The following is a 27,119-nucleotide window of genomic DNA, read 5'->3' as shown; positions in this document are numbered from 1 at the left end:
ATCTGAGGGAGACTCGGTAAACAACAACAACAAGTGTGTGTGTGTGTATGTGTGTCAATAAAGTTGATCGCAGGCGGAAGTGCCCGGCTGGTGGGCGGCCGTTGGTTTGGTTGGGACGGAAGTCGTTCGAGCGGCGCATGAGGGGAGTGGAGTGGAGGCCGGAGATTGTGTCTGTGGGTAAAGCATCAAACTGTGTCTGTGGGTAAAACATCTAACTGTGTCTGTGGGTAAAACATCTAACTGTGTCTGTGTCTGTGGGTAAAAGCATCAAACTGTGTCTATAGGTAAAAGCATCAAACTGTGTCTGTGGGTAAAACATCTAACTGTGTCTGTGGGTAAAACATCTAACTGTGTCTGTGGGTACAAACATCTAACTGTGTGGGTAAAGCATCTAACTGTGTCTGTGGGTAAAACATCTAACTGTGTCTGTGGGTAAAACATCTAACTGTGTCTGTGGGTAAAACATCTAACTGTGTCTGTGGGTAAAACATCTAACTGTGTCTGTGGGTAAAACATCTAACTGTGTCTGTGGGTAAAGCATCTAACTGTGTCTGTGGGTAAAGCATCTAACTGTGTCTGTGGGTAAAACATCTAACTGTGTCTGTGGGTAAAACATCTAACTGTGTCTGTGGGTAAAGCATCTAACTGTGTCTGTGGGTAAAGCATCTAACTGTGTCTGTGGGTAAAACATCTAACTGTGTCTGTGGGTAAAACATCTAACTGTGTCTGTGGGTAAAACATCTAACTGTGTCTGTGGGTAAAGGATAAAACCCTGTCTATAGGTAAAGCATCAAACTCTGTCTATAAGTAAAGGATCAAACTGTGTCTGTGGGTAAAGCATCTAACCCTAAATGATCAAAACCCTACAGTGTCTGTGGGCAAAGGGTATCAAACGCTGTCTGTGGGTAAAGCATCAAACCCTAAAGTCTGTGGGTAAAGCATCTAACTGTGTCTATAGGTAAAGCATCTAACTGTGTCTATAGGTAAAGCATCTAACTGTGTCTATAGGTAAAGCATCTAACTGTGTCTATAGGTAAAGCATCTAACTGTGTCTGTGGGTAAAACATCTAACTGTGTCTGTGGGTAAAGGATCAAACTGTGTCTGTGGGTAAAGGATAAAACCCTGTCTATAGGGTAAAGGTCTATAAGTAAAAGGATCAAACTGTGTCAAACCCTAAATGATCAAAACCCCAGTGTCTGTGGGCAAAGGTATCAAACCCTGTCTGTGGGTAAAGCATCAACCCTAAAGGATCCCTCCCTGTCCATGGGTAAAGGATCAAACCTCTGTCTATAGGTCATCAAACCCTAAAGGATCAAACCCTAAAAGATCAAACCCTGTCTATGGGTAAAGGATCAAACTCTGTCCGGAGCCGCGTCCACCTCTCCTCAGGTAAACGGCTCTCCCACTGTACATGGGCAACTGAGTCAAATTCTGCCTGTGAGTAAAGGGATCAAACTCTGTTGGTAAAGGGAACGCCCACTGTCCAGAGCCTCGTTGACCTCTCTCCTCAAGTAAAGGGATCGCCCGCTGTTTGTGGGCAAAGGGTATCAAACTCTCTCCGGAACCGTGCCCACATCTGGCTGCGGGTAAAGCAATCCCCGCTGTCCGTTGGCAAATTAATCAAATTCTGTCCATAGGTAAACTGGGAATCAGATTCTGTGGGTAAAGAGATCACCTGGTGTCCGTGGGTTCAGGGATCAACCTCTGCCTGTGTGTAAAATGATCACCTGCCGTCCTCAGGTGAAGGGATCACCCGCTATCTCCAGGTAAAGGAATGTGTAGGAAGGAACTGCAGATGCTGGTTTACACCTGGGATAGTCACAAAATGCTGGACCTGCTACGTAACTCCACCATTTTGTGACTATCCCAGGTGAAGACCACCTTCTGGGCAAAGATACGGGTCAAGGGATCAGAAGAAGGGTCTCAACTCGAAACATCACCCATTCCTTCTTTCCAGAGATGCTGCCTGACCCGCTGATGTTACTCCAACATTTTGTGTCTATAAAGGGACCACCCACTGTCCTCGGGTAAAGGGATGAACCTCTGTGGGGAAAGGGTTTAACCTCTGTGGGTAAAGGAATTAAACTCTGTAGGTAAAGGGATCACCCGCTGTTCTCGGGTAAAGGGATCACCCACTGTCTGTAGGTAAAGTTATTGTCTGGGTAATGGGATTACTGCGCTGTTCTCAGGTAAAAAGTTCACAGATAATTATAGGTCCAGTGCTCGGATGTGGGATAGATTTGAACCATAGGTATTTGAACAGAGTTTGAATATTTACTACAGGGAATGGAAGCCTATTTGTGCTTTTAAGCCCTATTTTGAGGAGATGTGACATTCACAAAATGTCTCAAGAATTTACGAAGCAAGCATTTTTCTTGATCAATTTGGCACATCATCCTATCTCACGAAATGCCTTTCATTAAGCTATCATAAATGAGTTGTCTGTGGGCAGGAAGATCTGTCAGCAAAATTGTTTATCCTGTATAGGTGTACTTGATAAAGTTGGTTAGGAGAACTTGTAATTTTCTATGCCTGCTGTGTTTTTTTTCTTGATGAGAAATTATAGTAATTCCACTGCTTTTGATCCTGTAGGGTGCACGAGAAAGGGTGGAGTTAAAATAACAATTGGAAAAAGATGAGTTCTTACAAACCAACCGTGATCCAGCACTACCCGAAACTTGGAAACACAGTCACACAAGACACGCTATATTGGAAAAAATATAGGGTATGATCATGATAAATGAACCTTGGTGCCGCTCAAAGAGCAGACTTATTATAAATGAACATATTATCTTTTTCTTTATTTTTTGATATGACGATTAACATTTTCACTATTTTGTAACTTAAAGCATCTTTAAGCCACTTGGCCTGATTTCAAATATCATTATAGTGTATATAACGGAGGGCTTTTATAGTTTAGTTGAGCTACTTCTTCTGTCGTATTCCTTTTAGACCTTCAGCTCTGTTGAGGCGAGCAAGGCCAACGTGTCATCGTCCAGGTCAATCAGACCTCATTCACCATTCGGTGGCCGGTGTTTGAGGCAACTGGTGACGATGTGCTCCACTGTCTGTGTTGGGTCCCCACACTCGCAGGAGGCGCTGTCCACGAGGCTCCACCTCTTCATCGCTACTCTATAGCGTTCGATGCCTGTCCTCAAGCGGTTGAGGGTTGTCCACTGCTTTCGGGGCAGGTCCTGGCCAGGGACGTTCATGGGGTCGTTGATGTAATGGTGTAGCCTAGATGGTTCCGCTGACTTCCAATGGTCTCTCCATATCATCTTGACCCCAGGCCGTAGAAGCGTCAGCCGATGTTGTGCAGAGCAGCTCTTGGGTTTGCGTGGCAAAGGCGTGCCGTGACTTGAGGCGCGCTCGCCGTGGTGTCTCTGTGACGATCTGATGCAGGAGGTGGGATTCACTGGTCTGTGCCTGTCGAGAGAGGGCCAGCGTGGCTGCTTCTCGTCTGATGTTGGCTGGGGCGATGCCAGCGAGGATGGGCAGTTCTGGGGTGGCTCATAGGCATCCGGAGACAGTCTGCAGGGCGCTGTTGAGGGCAGCATCCAGCTTCTTGGCGTGAGGGCTACGGCACCAGACCGGGGCGCAGTACTCAGCGGCTGAGAACACCAGGGCCACTGTGGACATGCGCAGTGTCTTCGTCGTGGCTCCCCATGTGGTGCCAGCTAGGCGGCGTATCAGTGCGGTACCGGGCGTTATCCACCATGACGTTCACCTCGCGGGTCGCTTCCCTGTTGTTGAAGTTGAACATTGAAGATGTTGTCTTACCCATGCTGAGCTAAAGGCGCCAGTTCCTCAGGTATAAAGACAGGATGTTCATGTCTTCAGAGAGGCCCTCTTCTGCTGCTTCCCAGGATGGCTTACTGAGTAGGATGGCCAGGTCATCAGCATAGCCATACTTCTTTGACTGGGTTGCAGGCAGGTCATGGATGTAGATGTTGAACAGCATTGGTGCCAGCATTGAGCCCTGAGGGGCGCCGTTCTTAAGTTTCCTCACCCTGCTGCATTGCCCGTTGCTGGTGTGTAGCCTGAAGCTGCGTTTGCTCAGCATCTCCATGATGAAGCTCACCATGTGCTTGTCTGGGATGGTTTCCAGAAGCTTCATGCGTAGTCCACGCAGCCAGACGGTATCAAATGCAGCTGTGAAGTCCAAGAAGACAGCGAGTTTAGCTATGGCACCGAGAGATATTATTTATTTTTATTTAGAGAAACAGTGCGGAAACAGGCCCCTCGACCCGCTGAGTCCGCGCCGGCCAACGATCCCCATGCGCTAGCACTATCCAATAGATTAGGGATCATTTCCAAAGCCAATTAACTTACAAACATGTATGTCTTTGGAATGTGGGAGGAAACCGGAACACGCATGGTTACAGGGATAACGTACAAACTCTTTACAGACAGCACCCATAGTCAGGATCAAACCTGTGTTTCTGGCGCCGTAAAACAGCAACTCTACCGCTGTGTCATCCTGCAACACCCTATATCACATTGATTGGTGGTGCTGGCTCGATGGGCCGAATAGCCTACTCCTGCACCTATTGTCTATTGTCTATATTAAAGATTAGCCAATTTTACATATTTCTAAGATTTGGACTGCTTATTGCAGAATGTGGTTAGTTGAGTTCCATTAAACCCACTTTGCAAGTAGCTTTTCATAAATATTTAGATAAAAGAACTAGACATTGGTATTCCAAAATGGCGACTGGAAGATTGGATTATCGGATGCTTGGAAGTTGCAAGATGGTGTCAGAACGTGGTGCTTCAGAAGAGGATCTATTGTACTCGTGCACAGTATAATTTGACTGGGTAACATGCAGGATAAATATTTCATGACATCTCTGTATAATAAAATAAACCAAACTATCACTGTCCTTATTACTCGATTTTAAGGGGTTCCATATTTTATGCCTCGTAGCCCTTCTCAACCCACATCATTTGTGAAACTGCATTTATTTAAAACGCCTGCAGTTGCTTATCCTTGCTTTTGCTTGTTTCAGCCTCCAGTTCAGATCAAAGAGTTTGGTGCTGTGACACACATAGATATCTCTTCAGTTGCTCCCTACAACTATGCTGTAACTGCCTCTACAAGGGTAAGTCTAGTATATGTAAGCTTAACATAGGAGGAAAGGAAATAAAAAGCTGCATGGCTCTTTAGTGTGTCATTCAATGTTGGCATGACCGAGAAAAGATACCTCTTTATTTCTGACATGAACAAGCAATCTTTTATCCTGTACTATGACACCTAGTTCTAACTGCCCTTATCAGGGGGAAGAATCAATGTTTCCTCAAAAGTCAGTGCCCCCTTCTCATGAAATCAATCTCATAATGGCACAGTGCTCCATCTCCTTAGCAAACTATTCCTTAAATAAGGAGATCAAAACTATATGCACATACGTTTGTTCTCATTGGTCCAGAAGCATTGTACAAACTTACTTGCTCTTCTGTTCTAACCCACGAAGAATAAACAGCAGTAATAGGCCACTGGTCCTTCAAGCCTGCCCCACTGTTCAATATGACCATGGCTGATCTATGCTACCCTCAACTCCTCTTTGATGCCTGATCTCTATAACCCTCAACTTCTCAATCTTTTAAATACACATCAATCTCCACCTTGCCTGTAGAGTGATAGAGTTAAATGGCATGGAAACAGGCTGTTTGACCCAATTTGTCCATGCCAACCAAGTTGTCTAACCGAGATAGTCCCACATTCCTTTACCTGGCTCCGATCTCTCCAAACATTTATTTTCGATTTAGCCATTAAATATCAAAATTATACCCTCCTCTTCCACTTCCTCATGCAGCTTGTTCCATATATGTGCCTCTGTGTGCAAAAGTTGCCCCTTGGTTCCATTTTAAATCTTACCCCATTTCACCATAAATCTTTGCCGTCTAGTTTTAGGTTCTATGTGACTGTGGCTGTATCTATACCCCTCATGATTTTTATAAACCTCTATAATGTCTCCCTACAGCCTTCTACACTCTGGGGAAAATGTGCCTCTGCTTGTAACTCAAACCCTCCCGATCTTGATTTATCCGTGTAAATATTTTTTGCAACCTTTCCAGTTTAATGACATCCTTCTCTTTGCAGTGCAACCAGAAATGCACACAGTACTCCTAATGTGGTCTTTCCAGAGCCATGTACAGCTGTAACATAATGCCTATATTCATGTATTAAGCAACCTGTTCTTTAGCTGTTAATGTATTTAGTTATATCGTGATGGATTGTTAATTTAATGCAACCGTGCATCTGTTTGTCTAGATCCACATATATGGTCGATATTCTCAAGAGCCCATAAAAACATTCTCCCGATTTAATGACACAGCGTACTGTGGCACGTACAGAGAAGATGGAAAGCTGCTTGTTGCAGGCTGTGAGGATGGTGTTATTCGCCTTTTTGACGTTGATGGGCGTGCAGCACTACGACAGTACAATGGACATACAAAGTAAGTTGTTTCCTAACATCAGAACTTCCAAAGCGAATAACTTATGTGGTAATCGAGTGCAGTGGAGAGATATGTTTTTTTGGCCTTCCATCACAGCGATGTGATGGATGTTTATGTAAATTATGTTGTGTCTTGGGTCTATTTGTTGTAATGTAATGTATGGCTGCAGAAACGGCATTTCGTTTGGACCTCAAGGGGTCCAAATGACAATTAAATTGTATCTTGTATCTTGTATCTAATCATTGTGGATATTGTGCGATAATTATTTGTGGATAATCATTCTTCCTAACAATTTCTTAAGGCATTCTTTTTGGAGGAATGTTGAAGAGCAATATTTTGACTAACGGGCAGAGTGCTCTTTTATGCACAATGGAGATTTGTTTCTAACCTGTCTTGGTGCAGTTTTGGTCTCCAAATTTGAGGAAGGACATTTTTGCAATTGAGGGAGTGCAGCGTAGGTTCACAAGGTTAATTCCCGGCATGGCGGGACTGTCATATGCTGAGAGAATGGAGCGGCTGGGCTTGTATACTCTGAAATTTAGATGGATGAGAGGGAATCTTATTGAAACATAAGATTATTAAGGGTTTGAACACGTTAGAGGCAGGAAACATGGTCCTGATGTTGGGGGAGTCCAGAACCAGGGGCCACAGTTTAAGAATAAGGGGTAAGCCATTTTGAACGGAGACGAGGAAACACTTTTTCACAGAGAGTTGTGAGTGTGAAATTCTCTGCCTCAGCGTGGTGGAGGCTGGTTCTCTGGATACTTTCAAGAGAGAGCTTGATAGGGCTCTTAATGATATCAGAGTCAGAGGATATGGGGAGAAGATAGGAACGGGGTACTGAGTTATGGATGATCAGTTATGATCATATTCAATGGCGGTGCTGGCTCGAAGGGCCGAATGGCCTACTGCTACACCTATTGTCTATTGACCTCTCTGTCATTCCAACTTTGTCTCTTTTAACAAACTCGTTAAAACATACAACTTTTGTCAAGATTGTGTTAGACCGTGCACAGATTCGCTAGATTTGGTGCCATATTCAAGTCCCAGTTGTTATAGTTGTGGAGTTCTGAACCTGGCCACGAAGGTTCGTTGTCCTGTCAATATTGCACGGTCGACCAGGCCAGATAGACATTGGTGTCCTCCACCACTGCTCCTCCTCCATGTGCGGCTGCAGGTTGTGTCCGGTCCACGTCCTTGTGCTCATGGAGCAGCACCCGATCCAGCCGAGCCCCAGGCTGGTTTTCAATCTAGTCTTTGGTTCTTTTTGCTTCAACTCGCGGAGGCCGCTTGCCGAACCTTTCTCCACTGGGCAATGATTCTCCAGTTTCATTTTAGCTGCAGCTTAATCGGGGAAAGGGAGGCCAAAGAAGATGATTAGGCCGTTGATTCTGTGCTGGCCCCTTGTTAGGAAAATTCAAAATTAACCTTTGCTTTCTCCTCGCTTTTTTATCTGCTTCAAATATTAATACAAAATCTGAATATAATGGGCTGAAAATTATATATTACTCACAACTTACAGCATAAGAAAGAAAACCTTCTTGTCCATTCAGGGAGAATAGATGTGGCCCTTGTGGCCAAGGGGATCAGAGGGTATGGAGAGAAGGCAGGTACGGGATACTGAGTTGGATGATCAGCCATGATCATATTGAATGGCGGTGCAGGCTCGAAGGGCCGAATGGCATACTCCTGCACCTAATTTCTAATTTCTAACTTGGCTGATTCTATTCCTGCTAATTTTCTTGCCTGATTCCCATCTCCTTAATTTTATGATATTGATATTCCCAAAAAAAATTGTAATTAGCTACTTGTCTATTTATATTACTAAAAGTCTGATCTTGACCGCTTTTGGCCCACTGTGCTGCGATTTCCGAGAGAACGCCGCCACCTACGACCGTCATTTTTGGCCACCTCGAACAGAGCCGCCCTCCGCCTTCCTGGACCGGAGGAGTTTTCCGATCGATGACAAATCATAGAGATATTAATGTTTTTAAAAAATTCACCATTCTCTCTGCTGCCCCTGTTGGAGGGAGGGGGAGGGACTATAAAACCAGGAAGTGGTGTGCCTCACTCAGTCTCTGCAAGATGGATGAAGCCAAAGGGTCACGTCTCTCTGAATAACACTGAACACATGTCTACTCAACTGTGAGTCCACTTAATGTGGTTTGAAAATGAAAATATGGTTTGTTTGAAGTAAAAAGGCACTGCCTACAAATGGTTGTTTGGGTGCTTTGGCTTGAAGTTAAAAGGCACTACTTACTGCATCCTGCTTGAAATGGTAGGAAAATGGATTTGAATTTGGTGGCCTTGCACCCTGCTTGAAATGGAATTTCAAGGAATAGCCGTGAGTCAACTGCCAGCCCACCAGCCGTGATTGAGCTGCCAGCAGATCGGGCTTGAGGGACTGAGCTGCTACCCCAAAAGCCCATACCAGTGCTGCAGAAATCCCCATCACTGGCCACCAATATTGGAATTGGTGGAGAGGTGGAATATTGCGTCGGGGAACCAGCCCTCCCATGTGAACATAATTTAATATAAGCCGCCAGGTTATCCTTTGTTTTCCCTTCTATTATTTTGAGTTCCTATTTCCAGTATAAATTTAAAATAGGCTAAAATAAGTATTTTATATCCCTTTGATAAAGTAAAATGATTTTTTATTAAGTATTGAAGAAATGTGAGCTGAAGATGATATGTATATAGGGCATATCTGATCTTTTTGGATAGCATGTAAAATAAAGCTTTGACTGTACCTCGCAATACATGTGGGAATAATAACCTACTTATCTAACATGTTGCACTTAAAATTTAGAACATGTTTTTAAAATAATCAGAAGGCATAAAAGATGAATTGAGTCTAGATTTTCTTTTCACCAGAGCGGTTCAAGTAACTGCATTCACATCTGACAAATACCGTTTGATGTCTGGGTCAGATGATTACACAGTTCGGCTTTGGGACATTCCAACTGCATCAAAACTCTGCACCTTTACAGAACACACCGATTATGTACGATGCGGTTGCACCAGCAATTTGAATGCTGATGTCTTTGTAACAGGTATGTATTGATAACTAATTGGATACCACAGCCAAATATTAGTTCTGAAATAGACAAACATGCTGGAAAAACTCAGCGGGTGCAGCAGCATCTATGGAGCAAATGAAGTAGGCAACGTTTCGGGCCGAAACCCTTCTTCAGACTGATGTAGGATGGGGGCGGATGGATGGAGAGAAGAAAGGAAAAAGGAAGAGGAGGAGCCTGAGGGCTGAGGGAGAGTTGAGAAGGGGAGGAGATAGCAAAGGCTACTCTCTACAAAGGAAATTGGTGAATTTAATGTTTATGCCACTAGGGTGCAGACGGAATATGAGGTGTTGCTCCTCCGGTGGTGCTCACTCTGAAATGGTTAACATTTTATACCCTTTGGCTTTGTGGATAATCCAGACCCTCTTTCAGTGCCTGGCTGTTTGTAAATGAAATGCAGTTTGATATTTATAATTTCAGTTTTCTTCTGATGGTTGATTTAATTAAATGGAAATACAATATAAAATCACATGGTTTGGCAAGCACAATTCAATACCTGACTGACTTGGCAAATGAAATTCCTCGTATGTTGCAAAACATACTTGGCTAATAAAGTATTATTGTGACCTACTCGGTACTAGGATTTTCCTTATGCTGAATAAAACGTTTGTTATTTTTCCTTTTTACAGGTTCATATGATCACACGGTGAAGGTATTTGATGCCCGAATGGATCAAAGCGTGATGACTATGGACCACGGGCAACCAGTAGAGAGTGTGTTGCTTTTTCCATCAGGTGGACTTCTTGTATCAGCAGGTAAATAAACTTTGATTGTTTGGAAATTGTGTTCTAGATTATTGGAGTTTGTAATTAGCTGTGATGTCAAAAATGAAAGAATCAATTGAACCAATTAGAGTCATAGAGTCCAACAGCGTGGAACGGGTCCTTCAGCATCTGCAGTTATTGTCTCCTTTCAGCCCAACTTGCCCACACCGACCAACATGCCCCATCTACACTAGTCCCATCTAAATGCATTTGGTCTATATTCTTCTAAACCTATCCTATCCATGTCCCTTTCCAAATGCTTTTTAAACGTTGTGATAGTACCTGCTTCAACCACTTTCTCTGGCAGCCCGTTCCATATGCCTACCATTCTTTGTGTAAAAATATTTGCCCCTCATATTCCTATTGAAACTTTCTCGCCCTCACCTTGAACCTATGTCCCCTGGTTATGATTCCTCTACTCCAAGTCAAAGACTGTGCATTTACCCAATCTATTCCTCTCATGATCGTTTACACCTCTATTAGATCACTCCTTATCCTCCTGTGCTTCAAGGAATAAAGTCCTAGCCTGCTCAGACCCTCCTCTCCTGGAAACATCCTAATAAATCTTTTCTATAATATGGTGACCAAAACTGTACACAATTCTTCAAATGTGGCCTCACCAATGTCTTGTACAACTGTAACATGACCTCCCAACTTCTATACACAATACTTTGACTAATGAAGGCCAGTGTGCTGATAGCCTTCTTGACCATGCTATCTGCCTGTGATGCCTCTTTCAAGGAACTTTGTACCTGCACTCCTTGATCCATCTACCTTACTATACTCCCTGCCATTCACCTGGTTAGACTTCCCAAAATACAACACCTCACTCTTATCAGTATTAAACTCCACTAACCATTCCTTAGGTCACATGCCCAATCAATCAAGTCCCTGCTGCAATTTTGACAACCACCTTCGCTATCTGCAATACCACCAACTTTAGTGTCATCTGCAAATTTACATATATCCTATAAATTCTCATCCAAATCATTGATATGGACAACACGCAACAACCCTGAGGCACACCATTAGTCACAGGCCTTCAATCCAAAAAACAACCTTCCACTATCACCCTCTGCTTCCTTCAATGCAGCCAATTTTCTATCCATTGAAGCAGCCAAATGGTTTGCTTTGTATTGGCTGTTTTTCATGTCTTCCCTCTCATGGCCATGTATTGCCAATAGATCAGCTTATTTCCCAGATTTGCCACAAGGTGAAATGTAATCTCCACAAAGTATCCAGAGGCCATGACATTATCACAAACTTGAAGGATACAAAATGGCACTGGAAATGTGGCAAGTCTTGTATACTGTCACAGTGTCATCTATTCTTAACCTCTTGTTCTTGGGTATGTATCGTAAGATTTTACTGAATTGTATACAAAAAAGTAATTCTGCTGTACATGTGACAATCAAGTACCATCGAACTATTATGTACAAATTTCAACATGGCAGTTGGGAAATTAATGTTCAAGTGATGAATGAATGGGGAATGATGAAATGGCTGGTATCAAAAATGGTGACCGGCCATTGTTGGTAAAATCTGATTCTTCAAAGAAGTTTGTCCTTCAAGGGAGGAAATCCAAAATCTGAACAGTGTACGACCCCAGGTGAGCAAAATGGTGGCCTTTGGTTGCCATTTTAGGTCATTGCCAATGAAGGCCATATCTTGTGAAATAATGGAAAGGACAATCTGATTTGATTATGTCGTTTATTCTGATTGAATGTTCTTGCCTTTATAAAGGTGGTCGATTTGTAAAAGTCTGGGACATGTTAAAAGGAGGTCAGTTGTTGGCTTCATTACGAAACCACCACAAGACTGTCACGTGCCTGTGTTTAAGCAGTTCGGGGGAGAGGCTGCTCTCAGGCTCCCTTGATAGGTAAGAAATTCTAATTTATACAGTTGAAATTGAACCACCAATTGTAGTCAAGTCAACTTTATTTGTCACATACACATACAAGATGTAAAATGAAAGTAGCAATGCCTACGGGATTGTGCAAAACAACAGAACAGAATCAGTATTTACATTTAAAAAAAGACACAACAGTAATTACTCCCTGGTGCGATCAGAGTTTGCAGTCTTGATGGCCTGTGGGAAGAGACTCCGTCTCATCCTCTCTGTTTCCGCAGCGTGATAGTGCAGGCGCTTGCCTGACCATAGCAGCTGGAACAGTCCGTTGCTGGGGTCCTTCATGATCTTGTTGGCTCTGGATCTGCATCTCCTGGTGTATGGGTCTTGCGGGGGGGGGGGGGGGGGGGGTAGTGTAGTTCCCATGGTGCGTTCGGCCAAATGCACTCCTCTGCAGAGCCTTCCTGTCCTGGACAGAGCTGTTGCCAAACCAGATCGAGATGTTTCCGCTTGGGATACTTTCTACTGCACCAGAGAAGAAGGATTGAAGGATCCTCAGAGAGACTCTGAATTTCCTCAGATGCCCGAGGTGGTAAAGCCACCAGTGCGGCAGTGTGTGTTGTATGTTGTCCATGTCAGATCCTCTTTGTGATGTGGACTCCCAGGTATTTAAAGCTGCTCACCCTATCCACAGTAGTCCCATTTATCCCCAGTGGCGTGTACATCCTCGGTTGTTGTGCCCTTCTAAAGTCCACAATCAGCTCCTTAGTTTTAGTGACATTCAAGAGGAGGCTGTTGTTCTGACACCAGAGTGCCAGGTCAGCCACCTCCTCCAGGTAGGTCTTCTCATCGTTATCAGAGATCAGGCCCGTGTCATCAGCAAACTTGATGATGGAGTTGGAGCTGAACCTGGCCACATAGTCATGTGTGTACAGGGAGTACAGTAGGCGGTTGAGGACGCAACCCTGAAGGGATCCTGTGCTCAGGGTGAGGGGATTGGAGGTATGTCTCCCCATCTTGACCACCTGGGGCCTAGCGGTGAGAAGGTCCAGGACCCAGGCACACAGGGGAGTGTTCAGTCCTAGCTCCAGCAGATTTTCAGCAAATCTGATGGGGACTATGGTATTGAAAGCTGAACTGAAATAAATGAACAGCATCCTCAGGTAGCCCCCCCCCCCCCCCCCCCCCCCCCCCCTTCTGGCTGTCAAGGTGAGAGGGCGTGGTGTGCAAAATCTGGGAGACCGCATCATCTGTGGATCTGTTTGGATGATACACAGCGGGTCCACTGTGCGAGGGAGGAAGGCGCAGATGTGGTTATTGATCAGACTCTCGAAGCATTTCATGACCACCGAGGTGAGGGCATTCAAGCAGGCTGGAGAGGCATTCTTAGGCCCTGGTACAATAGGAACCATGGACTTGGCCAGGGAGAGGTTGAATATTGTGGTGAACACTGGAGCAAGCTGATTAGCACAAGACATTGGTACTCGCCCAGATGTACCATCTGGGCCTACAGCTTTCCTCGTGTTCACATGCGTCATAGCCCTCCTTGCGTCGTGCTCGGACAGAGAGAATGTGTGCATATCCCCAGCGGTGGAACTCCCTCCAACCTCGCTAGCCAGCACACTGACGATGTTGCTGTTAGCCGGCGAGCTAAGGGTGTTGTTACCCTCCTCAAATCGCGTGTAAAATGAGTTCAGGTCATCAGCTAAGGAGGTGTCGGCACTCCTGGTTGAGGGGGGTGTTGGTCTGGTAGTTAGTTATAGTCCGTAGCCCCTGCCTTAGGCATCTGGTGTCACGCTGCTCCATCTGCAACTCCATCGTGTCCCTGTACCTCCTTTTTGCATCGTTCACCACCCTTCGCAGTCTGTAAGACTCTGCCTTGTAGTCATCCATGTTGCCGGATGCCAGGCCGGAGTTGTAATTCAAAGCAAAGCGAATGGACCTGTCCACCCAGGGTTTTTGGTTAGGAAAACCAAGGAAAACCAGGAATAAGAAAGCGAATGGCATGTTGGCCTTTATAAAGAAAGCGAATGGCATGTTGGCCTATATAAAGAAAGCGAATGGCATGTTGCCCTTTATAACAAGAGGAATCAAATATAAGAGCAAAGAGGTCCTTCTGCAGTTGTACAGAGTCCTAGTGAGACCACAGCTGGAGCATTGTGTGCAGTTTTGGTCCCCTAATTTGCGAAGGTTTACAAAGTTAATTCCCGGGATGGCAGGACTGTCATATGCTGAGAAAATGGAGCAGCTGGGCTTGTACACTCTGGAGTTTAGAAGGATGAGAGGGTATCTCATTGAAACATATAAGATTGTTAAGGGTTTGGACACGCTAGAGGCAGGAAACATGTTCCCGATGTTGGAGGAGTCCAGAACCAGGGGCCACAGTATAAGAATAAGGAGTAAGCCATTTAGAACGGAGACGAGGAAACACTTTTTCTCACAGAGAGTGGTGAGTCTGTGGAATTCTCTGTGGTGGAGGCAGGTTCTCTGGATGCTTTCAAGAGAGAGCTAGATAGGGCTCTTAAAAAATAGCAGTCAGGGGATATGGGGAGAAGGCAGGAACGGGGTACTGATTGGGGATGATCAGCCATGATCACATTGAATTGCGGTGCTGGCTCGAAGGGCCGAGTGGCCTACTCCTGCATCTATTGTCTAATGTCTAATGTCTCATGAAAGATGCTAATCCTTACCGTGGGGGCGATATTGTTGGCTAATGTTGCAATGAAGTTCGTGACAGCTTCCGCAAACTCACTGACGTCTCTGGAGCTTGATTGGAACATATTCCAGTCGACATCACTCAGTGCATCCTGTAGCATGGCCCCTGAATGGTCAGGCCACCGCTTTACGTCCCTCGTCACTGCCGCTTCTCGTACTATTCATTGTTTATACTCCGGCAGCAGGGAAACACATAGTCTTTTAAAAATATATATATTTATATGCTGATAGAGGATTGGAATATGGCCATTTAAAAAAAATTAGAACATGTCACATAATTTTATGAAACAGATTTGGCTGAGGTAAATAGGTAAATGTTCTAGGAGTTAGTAATTGGTCTCCAAACAGTGATGGAAAGCAATCTTTGATATGCAATGCCATTGCCATTAACAAGTGGCATGGTGGTGCGGCGGCAGAGTTACCTGATTCTGACCACGGGTGCTTGCCTGCATGGAGTTTATACATTCTTCCCGCGACCTGCGTGGGTTTTCTCCGGGATCTCCGGTTTTCTCCCACACTCCAAAGATGTACAGGTTTGTAGGTTAATTGTCTTGGCATAATTGTAAATTGTTCCTAGTGCGTGTAGGATAGTGTACGGGGATCGTTGGTCGGCATGGACTCAGTCGGCAAAGGACCTGTTTCCTGTCCTGTAATAACTCTTAAAGTGTAGAAGTTACAAAAAAAAATCAGAGGAAATCATTAATTTGGCACTGTGGATAGTTTTATGTGTAAATATAATAATTGTAATTGTAATTGTAATTGTAAATCTTTATTGTCATTTCCTGAGTATTCGCATACCCAGAGGAAACAAAAAAACGTTGCTCAACCAGTGTCCATTCAGTTTGCATTAAAAAATAAATAGGAATTAAAATTAAAAAATACATGTCATGAACAAATTTAACACTCTACTAAACATTCAACAGCCGTTCCGACCGGCAGCGGCACAACAGTGGCTCTGCTGCAGTGTGGGGGTTTGTGCGCGATACTTGGCAGGGGGCAAAGTCCATTTAACAGTCTTATAGCCTGTGGGAAGAAGCTGAGGAGCATCCTGCTGGTTTTGCAGCTAATGCTCCTGTACCTCTTCCCAGATGGGAGGATGGAGAAAATGTCATGCGATGGGTGGTAAGGGTCTTTGATGATGGAGATGGCTCTGTTGATACATCTCTTCCTGTATATGTCCAGCAGGAAGGGGAGTGGAGCACCAATAATCCTGCTTGCGGTCTTCACTATCCTGTCCAGTTGGTGCCGTTCGTACGCCTTGCAGCTCCCGAACCAGGAAGTGATGCCGTATGTCAGTGTGCTCTCGACAGTCCCCCTATAAAAAGTCCTTAGGTGTGTGGTGGGGAGGCCTGCTTTACATAGTCTTCGGAGAGGGTGAAGTCGCTGCTGGGCTCTCTTGACCAGAGCTGTGGTGTTGGCCGTGGACGTCAGGTCATCAGACAGATGTAGTCTTAAGAACTTCATGCTGCTGACCCTTTCCACATCAGCTCCGTCGATGTGCAGAGGTGTATGGTGTTGTTTCCCCGCCCTCCTGAAGTCAACCACCATCTCCTTAGTTTTTCCCTGTCCTTTAGTCATTATAATATAATCATAATGACTAAATTTCATGCTTCACTACAATAAAAAAATGATGATTAAACAAATCTTCCATATATTTTAACTTTTGGCATTTAAAATCATCATTTACACTTAAAATCTGTGTTGCTACATTAATGTTTTTGTCAATGGTCTTGGATATCAAGACTTAAGAAATGTTGCCTTTTCTGTATATGCACTTACAATATATTTGAATTTCCAGGCATGTCAAAATATACAGTACATCCACCTACAAAGTAGTGCACAACATTAATTATGCAGCATCCATTCTGAGCTTAGCTTTAGCAGTAAGTATAAGATTTTTTTGCGCTGCGACTGTTTTTCTATTTTCACATATTCAGAATCGTTTAAAGATTTGTCGGAAAACATTTGAATATGATAGAAATTGAATATAGTATATGGTATAATAAATATGGTATATTTGAAAATGGTATAAAATATAACTATTTATATTAGTTTATGTGCACTAGTCATAGAACGAAGAATAGAATAGCACACGAACAGACCCTTCTCGGCCCACCTGGTCTGCCGACCATGATGTCGTTCTAACTAATCCGATCTGCCTATTCATATGTCTGTCTAAATGCCTCTTAGGAATTCCTACATTATCAGCTTTTACCACTTCCCTTTGCAGCATGTTCCAGGCACTGATTACTCTCTTTCTTAAACAAAGATTTGCCTTGCGCATCTTGTTTAAACTTTCATATAAACTCGCCATGCACATCTCATTGAAATATCCTCCTGTTTGTCTTAAAACTATCTACTGGTAGTTAACATTTTTACCCTGGGGAAAAAAGACTACTTTATCTATGACTTGTAATTTTAAATACTTCAATCAGGTAATTCCTCATAGAAGTATATAAAATTACGAGAGGCATAGATAGTGTAGATAGAGTCTAGATAGCATAGATAGAGGGTGGCACCAACTACAGTGGCTGCCTTGCCAACAGTCTTGTCTGCCCTTTCCTATTTTTGTTATTTTTAGTATGTGTTAAAAAAGTATGTTTTCATGTTCCTTGGTTTGTTTTATTGGGGGGGGGGGCTCCAAGCCGCGGGAGTCTGCAGGAATTTAACATCGCGGAGCTTGCGATCCCTTTGCAGGGGATCGGAGCTGCAACTGCTGGGCCTGTGGACTTTAACATCCTGAAGCCCATGGTCTCTGGTAAGAAGAGGCCGACTCGGGAGCCCCAAGCTGCGTAGAGAGTTTCAACCGCCCCGACGCGGGAGTTTCGATCGCCCCGACGGGGGCTTTGATCGTCGGCTGCGGGGGCTTTGATCACCCTGACTGTGGATGGTTTGACTGCCCTGACGGAGAACAAGAAGACAAACATTAAACTTTATTGCCTTCCATCACAGTGAGGAATGCGGAAGCCACTGTCATGGATGTTTATGTTAACGTTTATGTGGTTGTGTGTCTTGTTGCTTTTCACTTAGTATGGCTGTATGGCAACTCAAATTTCACTGTACCTTAATTGGTACATGTGCCAATAAACTGACCTTGAAGTCTTGATCAAAGAAGGCAAGCAAACCTCTTTTGCCACACTACGCATATTTGTTGGCTTTTTCAGGGAGCGAAAGATCCCTCTGAAACATCAATGCTCCTAAGGATCCTGCCATTCACTGTGTACTTCTTGCATTTAACCTACCAAAATCTACCTTGCATTTAACCTACCATGCATGCATGAGTATTTTGTCATATTTGCTGTTTGGTAATCTGGAGTAACAGCTACAGAAATCTTCTGACTTGCTCTGCCAAGCGTGGCTATATTTTCCGCTTACTGAAATGCCTACAATAAACAAAAATCATGGCTCAGTTTTTCACAAATTATTTGTAATTTTGTTTTAGCCTGAAAATGAAGCCATTGTGGTAGGAATGGCTAACAGTGTCCTAAATATCAGACATCGGAAACGGCATGACAAGAAGAATGAGGTCGGTGAGGTTACAAAAAAGAGAAAGAGACCATCTTACAAATATTTCATTAAAGGAAAAGACTACATGCCAAAAAAGGTAAGGTTTTTGCAATGTGTTTACAACAAAAAGCTGTCATTATTCAATCTTTAGAGATGTCAAATAATGTATTTTAATTACTAATCTACAATGGGTGCTCCACACGACAGAATTATGTGACGTTATTCATATTTATTGGTCAAGATGATAAGATGTAAGACCTGTTAAAAAGGCTGACAGTCTGAACAAAATCTCTTCAAGAGATTGTCTATCGAATGGTCTAAAGAAGCATTTATTTAACACTCCTCCCAGTGTCCATTTAGACGTTAATTTGGCTAATTGCCATTATAACCACATACTTATGCTATCCCTTACTTTTGGTTACCAGCATTAAAATTCCAGTCATCCTTATTCTACTTTATCTGAATATTAGTAGATGCATTTAGTTTAGAGATACAGCGTGAAAACAGGCCCCTCTTTCCACCGATTCCGTGCCGACCAGCGATCCCCATACACTCACACTATCCTACACACACTAAGGACAATTTATAATTTTACCAAGCAAATTAACCTACAAACCTAGATGTCTTTGGAGTGTGGGAGGAAACCAGAGATTCTGGAGAAACCCTCGCAGGTTACGGGGAGAACGTACAAACTCGGTACAGACAGCACCTGTAGTCAGGATCGAACCCGGGCCTTTGGCGCTGTAAGGCAGTACCCATATCCATGTTGAACAACAATCTGGAGAACATTTTTGAAGCTATTTAAGTAGGTTATTATAATGTTATACTTCCTATGGGTTATAAATGTAAAAATGTATATATATATATATATATATATATATATATATATATATATATATATAAATTGTATATATTTTATAATATATTTCATTCTGAAAATACAATCTCATATTTTGAAAAATATTTGTTTTTAAAGATTGAATTGTTATATTTTTAACAATATCCTGTAACAAATTTACATGTTTTTTTCCTACATTCAAGAATGATTTTTTGGTCAGTAAGCCAGTGCGACAACATCTAAAGAAATATGACAAGCTGTTGAAAAGTTTTGAAGTGTCACGTGCACTAGATGCTGTATTGCAGGTAAAGATATACCATGATTTTTCAATGCATGCAGAGAAAATTGTCCTTGAAATGGTTATGCCAAACATTAACTGTTAAACTGTTTAAGAAACAGTTGGACTGGCACATGGATAGGATGGGTTTGGAGGGATATGGACCAAACGCAGGCAAGTGGGGCTAGTATAGCTGGGACATGTTGGCTGGTGTGGGCAAGTTGGGCCAAAGGGCCTGTTTCCTTACTGTATCACTATGACTATTATGGTACCATATATAAACACAAAAAGCTGGAGTAACTCAGCAGGTCAGACAGCTTCTCTGGAGAAAAGGCGACGTTCCGGGTCGAGACCCTTCTTCGGACAGAGTCGGGAAAGGGAAACGAGATATAGACGGTGATATAGAGAGATAGAGAACAAATGAATAAAATATGCAAAAAAGTACCTATGATAAAGGAGGCAGCCCATTGTCAGCTGTAGGCAAGGTGAAAACGAGTTACAGACAATGAAACTCAACAAGCCAACTTTATGGCTTGCCTGATCATTGAGGTTCTCTTTTCATTGGGCAACAACATGACAATTGAGAGAAACCAAACAATTTAATACCAATTCATAATCAACAAATAGTAACATTAAAGATAGACACAAAATGCTGAAGTAACTCAGTGGGTTAGGTAGCATCTCTGGAGAAATGGATTACGTCACATTTCATGTCGGAACCCTTCTTCAGACTGAAAGATAGACAGGGCCAGAACCAAATGGGGATGGCAACAGATGACCTCGGGAAGGGTGGAGGTCATAATGGCTTTGGCAACTGGGAGATCACGTAGGCCAAGGCGAACAGAGAGTAAGTGTTCACAAAAACGATTGCCCAGTCATCGCTTGGTCTCGCTGATATATAGGAGCCCACACCGGGAGAAACGGATACAGTAGATGAGGTTGGAGGAAGTGCAAGTTTGGTGACTGAGAGATCTTGTAGGCCAAGTTTGGCAACTGGGAGACAGTAATATTACTTCTATCCAAAAGGACTTCACAACCAGTCTTAAGTTTCTCATTTTAGTATGGTGTGAGCTTAATTTAAGGTTAAAACATTCTCCACTATTCTGAACTGATTTTATTTTGCAGTCAAATATCAGGGTGAAGAACCCAGAAGTTACCATTGGTGTTATGCAAGAACTTAACCGCAGAGGGACACTTCAAAATGCACTTGCAGGACGAGATGAAAAACAGCTTGCTGTTATACTTAACTTTCTTAACAGGTAAATAATCATTGAAAGTGCTATTCGCGGAATAACAGCAACTTTCCCCAGCTTCCTGGTATTCAGCCATTGCCACTGGAGAGGAAGTCCACTAAATAGACCCAGTAGGCCCTGGATTTGATGACACATAATGTCCTTCCTATATATCACTGCTCTGCAGTGAAACATGATCTTGCTGAAGATAGGCACAAAAAGCTGGAGTAACTCAGCAGGACAGGCAGCGTCTTTGGAGAGAAGGAATGGGTGATGTTTCGAGTCGAGACCCTTCTTTAGACTTGATCTTGCTGATATTCCCGAGCTATATGCCAGATATTTTTCTTTCAGTCCTACATCAGGTCACACTAGATACAGGGTCAGAGTTAATTTTACAATTGATGAATATAGAGTAATGAAGCCAAATATAATTTTATTTCAATAGACAATAGGTGAAGGAGTAGGCCATTCGGCCCTTCGAGCCAGCAATGACATTCACTGTGATCATGGCTGATCATCCACAATCAGTACCTCGTTCCTGCCTTCTCCCCATATCCTGAGACTCCACTATCTTAAAAGAGCTCTATCTAAACCTCTCTCTAAAGCATCCAGAGAATTGGCCTTCACTGCCTTCTGAGGCAGAGAATGCTTTAATAAGGTTTATTTAAAAATCTTCAATATTTTTGTACCAATTTTAACATTTAAAAATGTCATATTCAAACACTGTTGAAATAAATATTAAATTTCTTCAAAATTTGACCTGACAAAGCTCTAACACTCGCCTTGCCTTCTGTTAGAGATTACAAGGCCTTGCCACTGTGCCAGCTGAGAATATGTGTCATTTGATCCTTGCCACACAACTCGTGGTTGAAAGTGATCAGTAAGACCTGCACATTGCATCCGACAGACTTTATGGTGATTCCAGTAAATGGACAAAATTTGGTGACAAATTTCCCACTAATTTACCTAACTATCTCCTCAATTTGTCAGCCTGATTTTTGGTAAATTACTTATGTTGGTTATTAATTATATTTTGACTAAATTCACAATATAGCAGAAGACTTGATTTTAGAACACATGTTTTAAATGGCTCAGGAGATGCAGATGCTGGTTTATAACGAAGATAGACACAAAGTGCTGGAGTAACTCAGCAGGTCCGGCAGCATGTCAGGAAAAAAAGAATGGGTGACGTTATGTGTCTGGACACGTCTATAGATTAAAATGCACGAGTACAATCAAGCCATTCACAAATACAAGTGGTAGTGCAAAGAGTGCAGAATGTAGCATATTTGTAAATCGGCACTTTCTCTGTAGTTGTAACACTATAAACTACAGAGAAAATGCTGATTTAAAAAAAAAAGTGCAAGGCCACATTGAGGTAGACGGCATCAGGCCACACACCCTTCGGTTATGACAGACCCATTCAGTAATCCGATAATAGCTGGGAAGAAGCTAACCTTGAATCTGGTGGTACATGCTTTGAAGCTTTTATATCTTTTGCCCAATGTAAAAGAGGAATGACCAGAGTGTAAGTGGTCGTTGATTATTTTTGCTGCTTTCCCTAGGCCGGGTGGAGTGTAGATGAAATCTATGGGATGAGGCGGGTTTGTGTGATAGACTGGGCTGCCTTCACAACTTTTGACAGCACTGGGCCTATGTTCGCTGGAGTTTAGAAGATTGAGGGGGGACCTCATTGAAACATACAGAATAGTGAATGCCTTGGATAGAGTGGATGTGGAGAGGATGTTTCCACTAGAGGGAGAGTCTAGGTCATAGCCTCAGAATTAAAGGATGTTCTTTTAGGAAGGAGATGAGGAATTTCTTTAGTCAGAGGGTGGTGAATCAATGGAATTCTTTGCTGCAGAAGGCTGTGGAGGCAAAGTCAGTGGATATATTTAAGGCAGAGATAGATTCTTGATTAGTACGGGTGTCAGAGATTATGGGGAGAAGGCTGAAGAATGGGGTTCGGAGGGAGAGATAGATCAGCCATGATTGAATGGCGGAGTAGACTTGATGGGCTGAATGGCCTAATTCTACTATCAAATATGATCTTATGAACTTTGCAATTTCTTGTGGTTTTGGGCAGAGCTGCTCCCCAATAGCTCCCTGCTTTTACAGTACATTTGTAAAAATTGACAAGAGTTGTTGAAGACATGCCGAACATCCTTGGTCTTCTGAGGAAGTAGAGGCGTTGGTGTGCTTTCATAGTCATAGAATCAATGTTAGAAGAAGAGTGGTAGTTCAGAAGCTCACTCGTGGAGGTATATATATAACAGGGTCTAGTCCAGAAAACCACCGACCAAGAATCTGATGGTGCGATTAATGACGATGGCAGTTCAGCTGGCAAGAAAGAATATGCAGATGATTTCAGTGTACAATGGAAACTAAGCAATCTACCTTGGGAGTGTTCCCACATTTCTGAAAGAAAGGAAGATAATCTGTACGTTGGATATATCAAAATCATAATAAGTGTCAGGAAGGGTCCCGACCTGAAACATCACATATCCATTTTCTCCAGAGATGCTGCCTGATCCATTTGAGTTACTCCAGCATTTTGTGTCTACCAATATCATAATGTTTGCCAGTAAATTTAGATGGAGAATTGACATTATTTAATGGCATGTCTTTGTATTTTTAGGAATGTTGTTGATCCAAGGTTCACAGCTGTTTTAGTAAATGTTGCAGAGATTATTATTGGTAAGTTTTGTGTTTTCATTTGTCTGTCTTTAATTTTTTTTTAACGTTCCGCTTTTGGTGATACCAACTGAAAACAGTGCCAATTTCCATATTTGGGTTGGAGCTGAGAGCTCTGCTTTCAGTGGGTTCACTGCCTCTGTCTTAACGAGCTGTTTGGCCAATATCTACTCCTGGAGGGGTTGAAATTAATTTTGTTAAAATATAGTGGAGACCAAAACCAACATGTTAGGTCCCTGTCACTCGCCCTGTTCCTTAGCACCAGTTTATTCCTCTGTAATTTGCATGTGCATTTGTCTGTTAGTATGGATTCACAGTATGAAAGATCTGGAAGGAGGTCAGTTGCAGGTGCATACGGAAGATTGGCTATTCAAAAATACATAACCAGGGAGATTAACTGTTCAAAAATACATAACAACCTTTTCCACGTTCAATTTGCAACTTCAACAAAAAATCAACTATTTTAAAATTAGAAATTATTTGAGAGACTTGTTATGGGAATGAAGTTCATACGTTCTAGGAGCAGAATAAGGCCATTCGGCCCATCAAGTCTACTCCGCCATTCAATCATGGCTGATCTACCTTTTTTTTACAATCCCATTCTCCTGCCTTTGCCCCATAACCTCTGACGCCCTTACTAATCAAACATCTGCCAATCTTGAAAAGTTTGCTGAAGAAATAACTTTTTAATATCTTCAAAATGTTGATATTGTTGCTATTTAGGTATTTACAGTTCTGTGATTGGTGAGTCATCAGTGATCGACAAGCAATTCATGAAGCTGCAAGAACTGACAGAAAGGGAGATTGATTATCAAGAGGAACTGTTGGGAGTGCTTGGAATGATGGACACACTTTTTGCTACCATGACAACCAAAAAGGAAGCAGTTGTACCCAGAAATCTGAATTGTGCCTTAATTACTGGAGCAGAACAAGCAAAACCAATGGCAATTGCCTAGAATCGGGCCTCCATACTCTCATTTGTGAGGTGGACTAGCACTATTTTATCTTGCTGTAAGCACCACAGATTTGAAGGCAAACATTGTAAAATGCTCGTGTTGTTTACCTGCATATTTTCTGTCGTGCAATATGAAAGCAAAAGTATTGCTATGTTCCGTGAGTTTGACGTGACATGCAAGGAAAATGCAGCTACCGTGAACAATAATTTAGTAGAGAATATTTTTATACCGTCTATGTTCTGAAGGGACAACAAATCTTTTGCAATTGTGAGTTATGCCTTCAAAAGTTTAGGCACCAAGTTGTGGACAAAAAGGCTCTGCAGAAATTATTATCTCGATCAAAGACTTGTATCATGGACAATTAAGGCTTTTAACTTCATCAGGTACCAAATTATCCGTGGTGCATTCTTGCAGCACTCTTGTTTGACATTATTGGAATACAGAGCCCAATTCTTACATTATTTTCTTGAAATAAGTTGATACTGTCCAAAATAATTTTTAAAGAGCAAGTTGCTAAGATGACACCTGTTCCCCGGAGATAAAGAGCCAGCAAGAATGGCTCACTGCTAGTAACCATTATGGAGAAGAAACATAATTATGAGCATAGTTACAAGTTCATCAATGTCACCTGACATTTATATACTTAGTGGATGAATATCTGGGAACCACGATGTTGAGATGTGAAGGTCAATAAATTTTAAGAAGTGTCCTGAGAAACCTAATCTTTGTGAAGTGATGGGTAATCTTCAATTATCTTTACTCGCCCAGTCAAGAGAGGAGTAAACTACCAACATAATAGTCTTTCCTTTTTGATATCATAGTCACACAGGTGGAAACGGGCTCTTTGGCCCAACTTGCCCACACCAACCAACATGTTAACCATCTACACTAGTCCCACCTGCCTGCATTTGGCCCACATCTCTCTAAACCTGTCCTATCCATGTACCTGCCTAATTATTTCTTAAACGGTGGAATAGCTCCTGCCTCAACCACTTCTTCTGGCAGCTTATTCCATACACCTACCAGCCTTTGCGTGAAAATTTTACACTTCAGATTCCTGTTAAATCTTTTTCCCTTCTCAATTCCGCTACTCTGGGCACGAGACTCGGTGCGATTACCCGAGCTATTCCTCCCATGATTTTATGCACCTCTATAAGATCACCCCTCATCCTCCTGTGCGTCAAGTAATAGAGTCCCAGCTTGCTCAACCTCTCCCTACAGCACGGACCCTCTAGACCTGGCACCATCCTCGTGAATCTCCTCTGTTCCCCCTGCAGCGTGACATCTTTTCTGTAACATGGTGCCCAGAACTCAACGCAATACTCTAAATGCGGCCTCACTAACGTCTTCCACAACTGCAACATGACCTCCCATCTTCTATACTTATATCCATTATTAACTTTATACCAGGAATGTTTGGCCGAGAAGATCTACCTCTCCTATTATATTCCTCATGGTCAAACTGTCGTGAGTTATCTCTTGGGTTCTAAAGAAAAGCCTCTTGCGAAATTTTTCTCCCACACAAATTTTGTGCTGTATTTTTTAATTATAATTTATAATTGTGAAGAATGAACCATTGCAGTAATTATTTGTCAAAGTGATCCCGTAAGGAATTTTATCTTGGAGAAATTCAGCAGGTGCAGCAGCATCTATGGAGCGAAGGAAATAGTCAACGTTTCGGGCCGAAACCCGTCTTCAGACTGAAACGTTGCCTATTTTCATCGCTCCATAGATGCTGCTGCACCCGCTGAGTTTCTCCAGCATTTTTGTGTGCCTTCGATTTTCCAGCATCTGCAGTTCCTTCTTAAACACAAAGGAATTTTATCTTGATGTCTCATGTTATTATGTGAAAAAACTTTCAAGGACCCAATCGTTGAAAATGTTTCTGCACTGCAAAGACAATTTGAAACAGAAATGCCAAATAGGGAATGTCTGACAATGTGTTAATTAGTTCGATGTTACAGAACTCTAGACTATTCTTACTTGAGTTATCAAGGAAATGCTAGCAATAAAATTAATTCACTATCTTTGTTCCAGGAATTTCTCCCCTATCAACTTCAATAACTCTGCTATATTTGAAACTATAGCTTGCAATACTTGCAACAGAATTTTTGCACTTCAGCAATTAGGTCTACTGCCAGGTAATTATCAGTAACTATGATGCTAGTAATCTCAGTGGGTGTATCATCAGTTTTCTCAGATGTTTGTGTGGATCATGGCCAAGTTAATGAGATCCTGAATTTCCTATGTGGATACAAGGAATTGCAAATGCCAATTTACTGAACAAGGTACAAAGTGCTGGAATAACTCAGCGGGTCAGGCAGCATCCCTGGTGAACATGGATAGGCGATGTTTAGGATCTGAAGAATGGTCCCAACACGAAACGTCATGTCCTCCAGAGATGCTGCCTGACCCGCTGGATTACCCCAGCACTTTGTGTCCTGAACGTCCTATGGTTGCTTTTAGATAGTTTTGAGGAGGACATAGTCAGAAATACAAAGTGGCTCAAGTGCTGAGATCGCCCCTTTTCTGAGAGGAAAGGCTTGATGTTACTTGTTCACTGCTTAACAAACAATGTGGGGAAGTTTCAAAATTAAGATAATGGTTTTCAGACAAGTACTTGGGAAAAGAATTGTCAGACATTACATTTCCCTTCATCGTGTTTCCAATATGTGGCAATGTTTGAGCCAGTGTCCAAAAGGTACCGAAATTGGATTTATTTAAAAATAAAGATTGCTGGTTCACAAACCTGA

The 27,119-nt window shown here is 42.6% G+C and overlaps 1 protein-coding gene across 3 annotated transcripts; it reads left to right on the top strand.

Annotated features, from left to right (window-relative positions):
* The first annotated feature begins 82 nt into the window (after positions 1-82).
* utp15 (UTP15 small subunit processome component) lies at positions 83-27,119 on the top strand. 3 transcript variants are annotated; one of them, XR_008723141.1, is made up of 14 exons: positions 83-173; positions 2,594-2,726; positions 5,011-5,103; positions 6,273-6,457; positions 9,332-9,510; positions 10,164-10,289; positions 12,042-12,177; positions 16,661-16,745; positions 18,305-18,466; positions 19,411-19,512; positions 20,610-20,743; positions 23,355-23,413; positions 24,134-26,661; positions 26,768-27,119. XR_008723141.1 is itself a non-coding variant. In XM_055632140.1 (13 exons), exons 2-13 carry the CDS (start codon positions 2,637-2,639, stop codon positions 24,364-24,366), a joined length of 1,584 nt encoding a protein of 527 aa, XP_055488115.1. In that variant the 5' UTR covers positions 83-173; positions 2,594-2,636; the 3' UTR covers positions 24,367-27,119. The 3 variants fall into 3 exon arrangements, 2 of the variants coding, with proteins under 2 accessions (XP_055488115.1, XP_055488116.1); XM_055632140.1 differs by having other exon boundaries at positions 24,134-27,119; XM_055632141.1 differs by having other exon boundaries at positions 157-177; positions 24,134-27,119.

Source organism: Leucoraja erinacea, chromosome 3, assembly GCF_028641065.1.
Source record: "Leucoraja erinacea ecotype New England chromosome 3, Leri_hhj_1, whole genome shotgun sequence".
Taxonomy (NCBI): Eukaryota; Metazoa; Chordata; class Chondrichthyes; order Rajiformes; family Rajidae; genus Leucoraja; species Leucoraja erinaceus.
The sequence above is the reverse complement of the archived record's forward strand: the minus strand, read 5'-3'. Positions and strand labels throughout refer to the sequence as shown.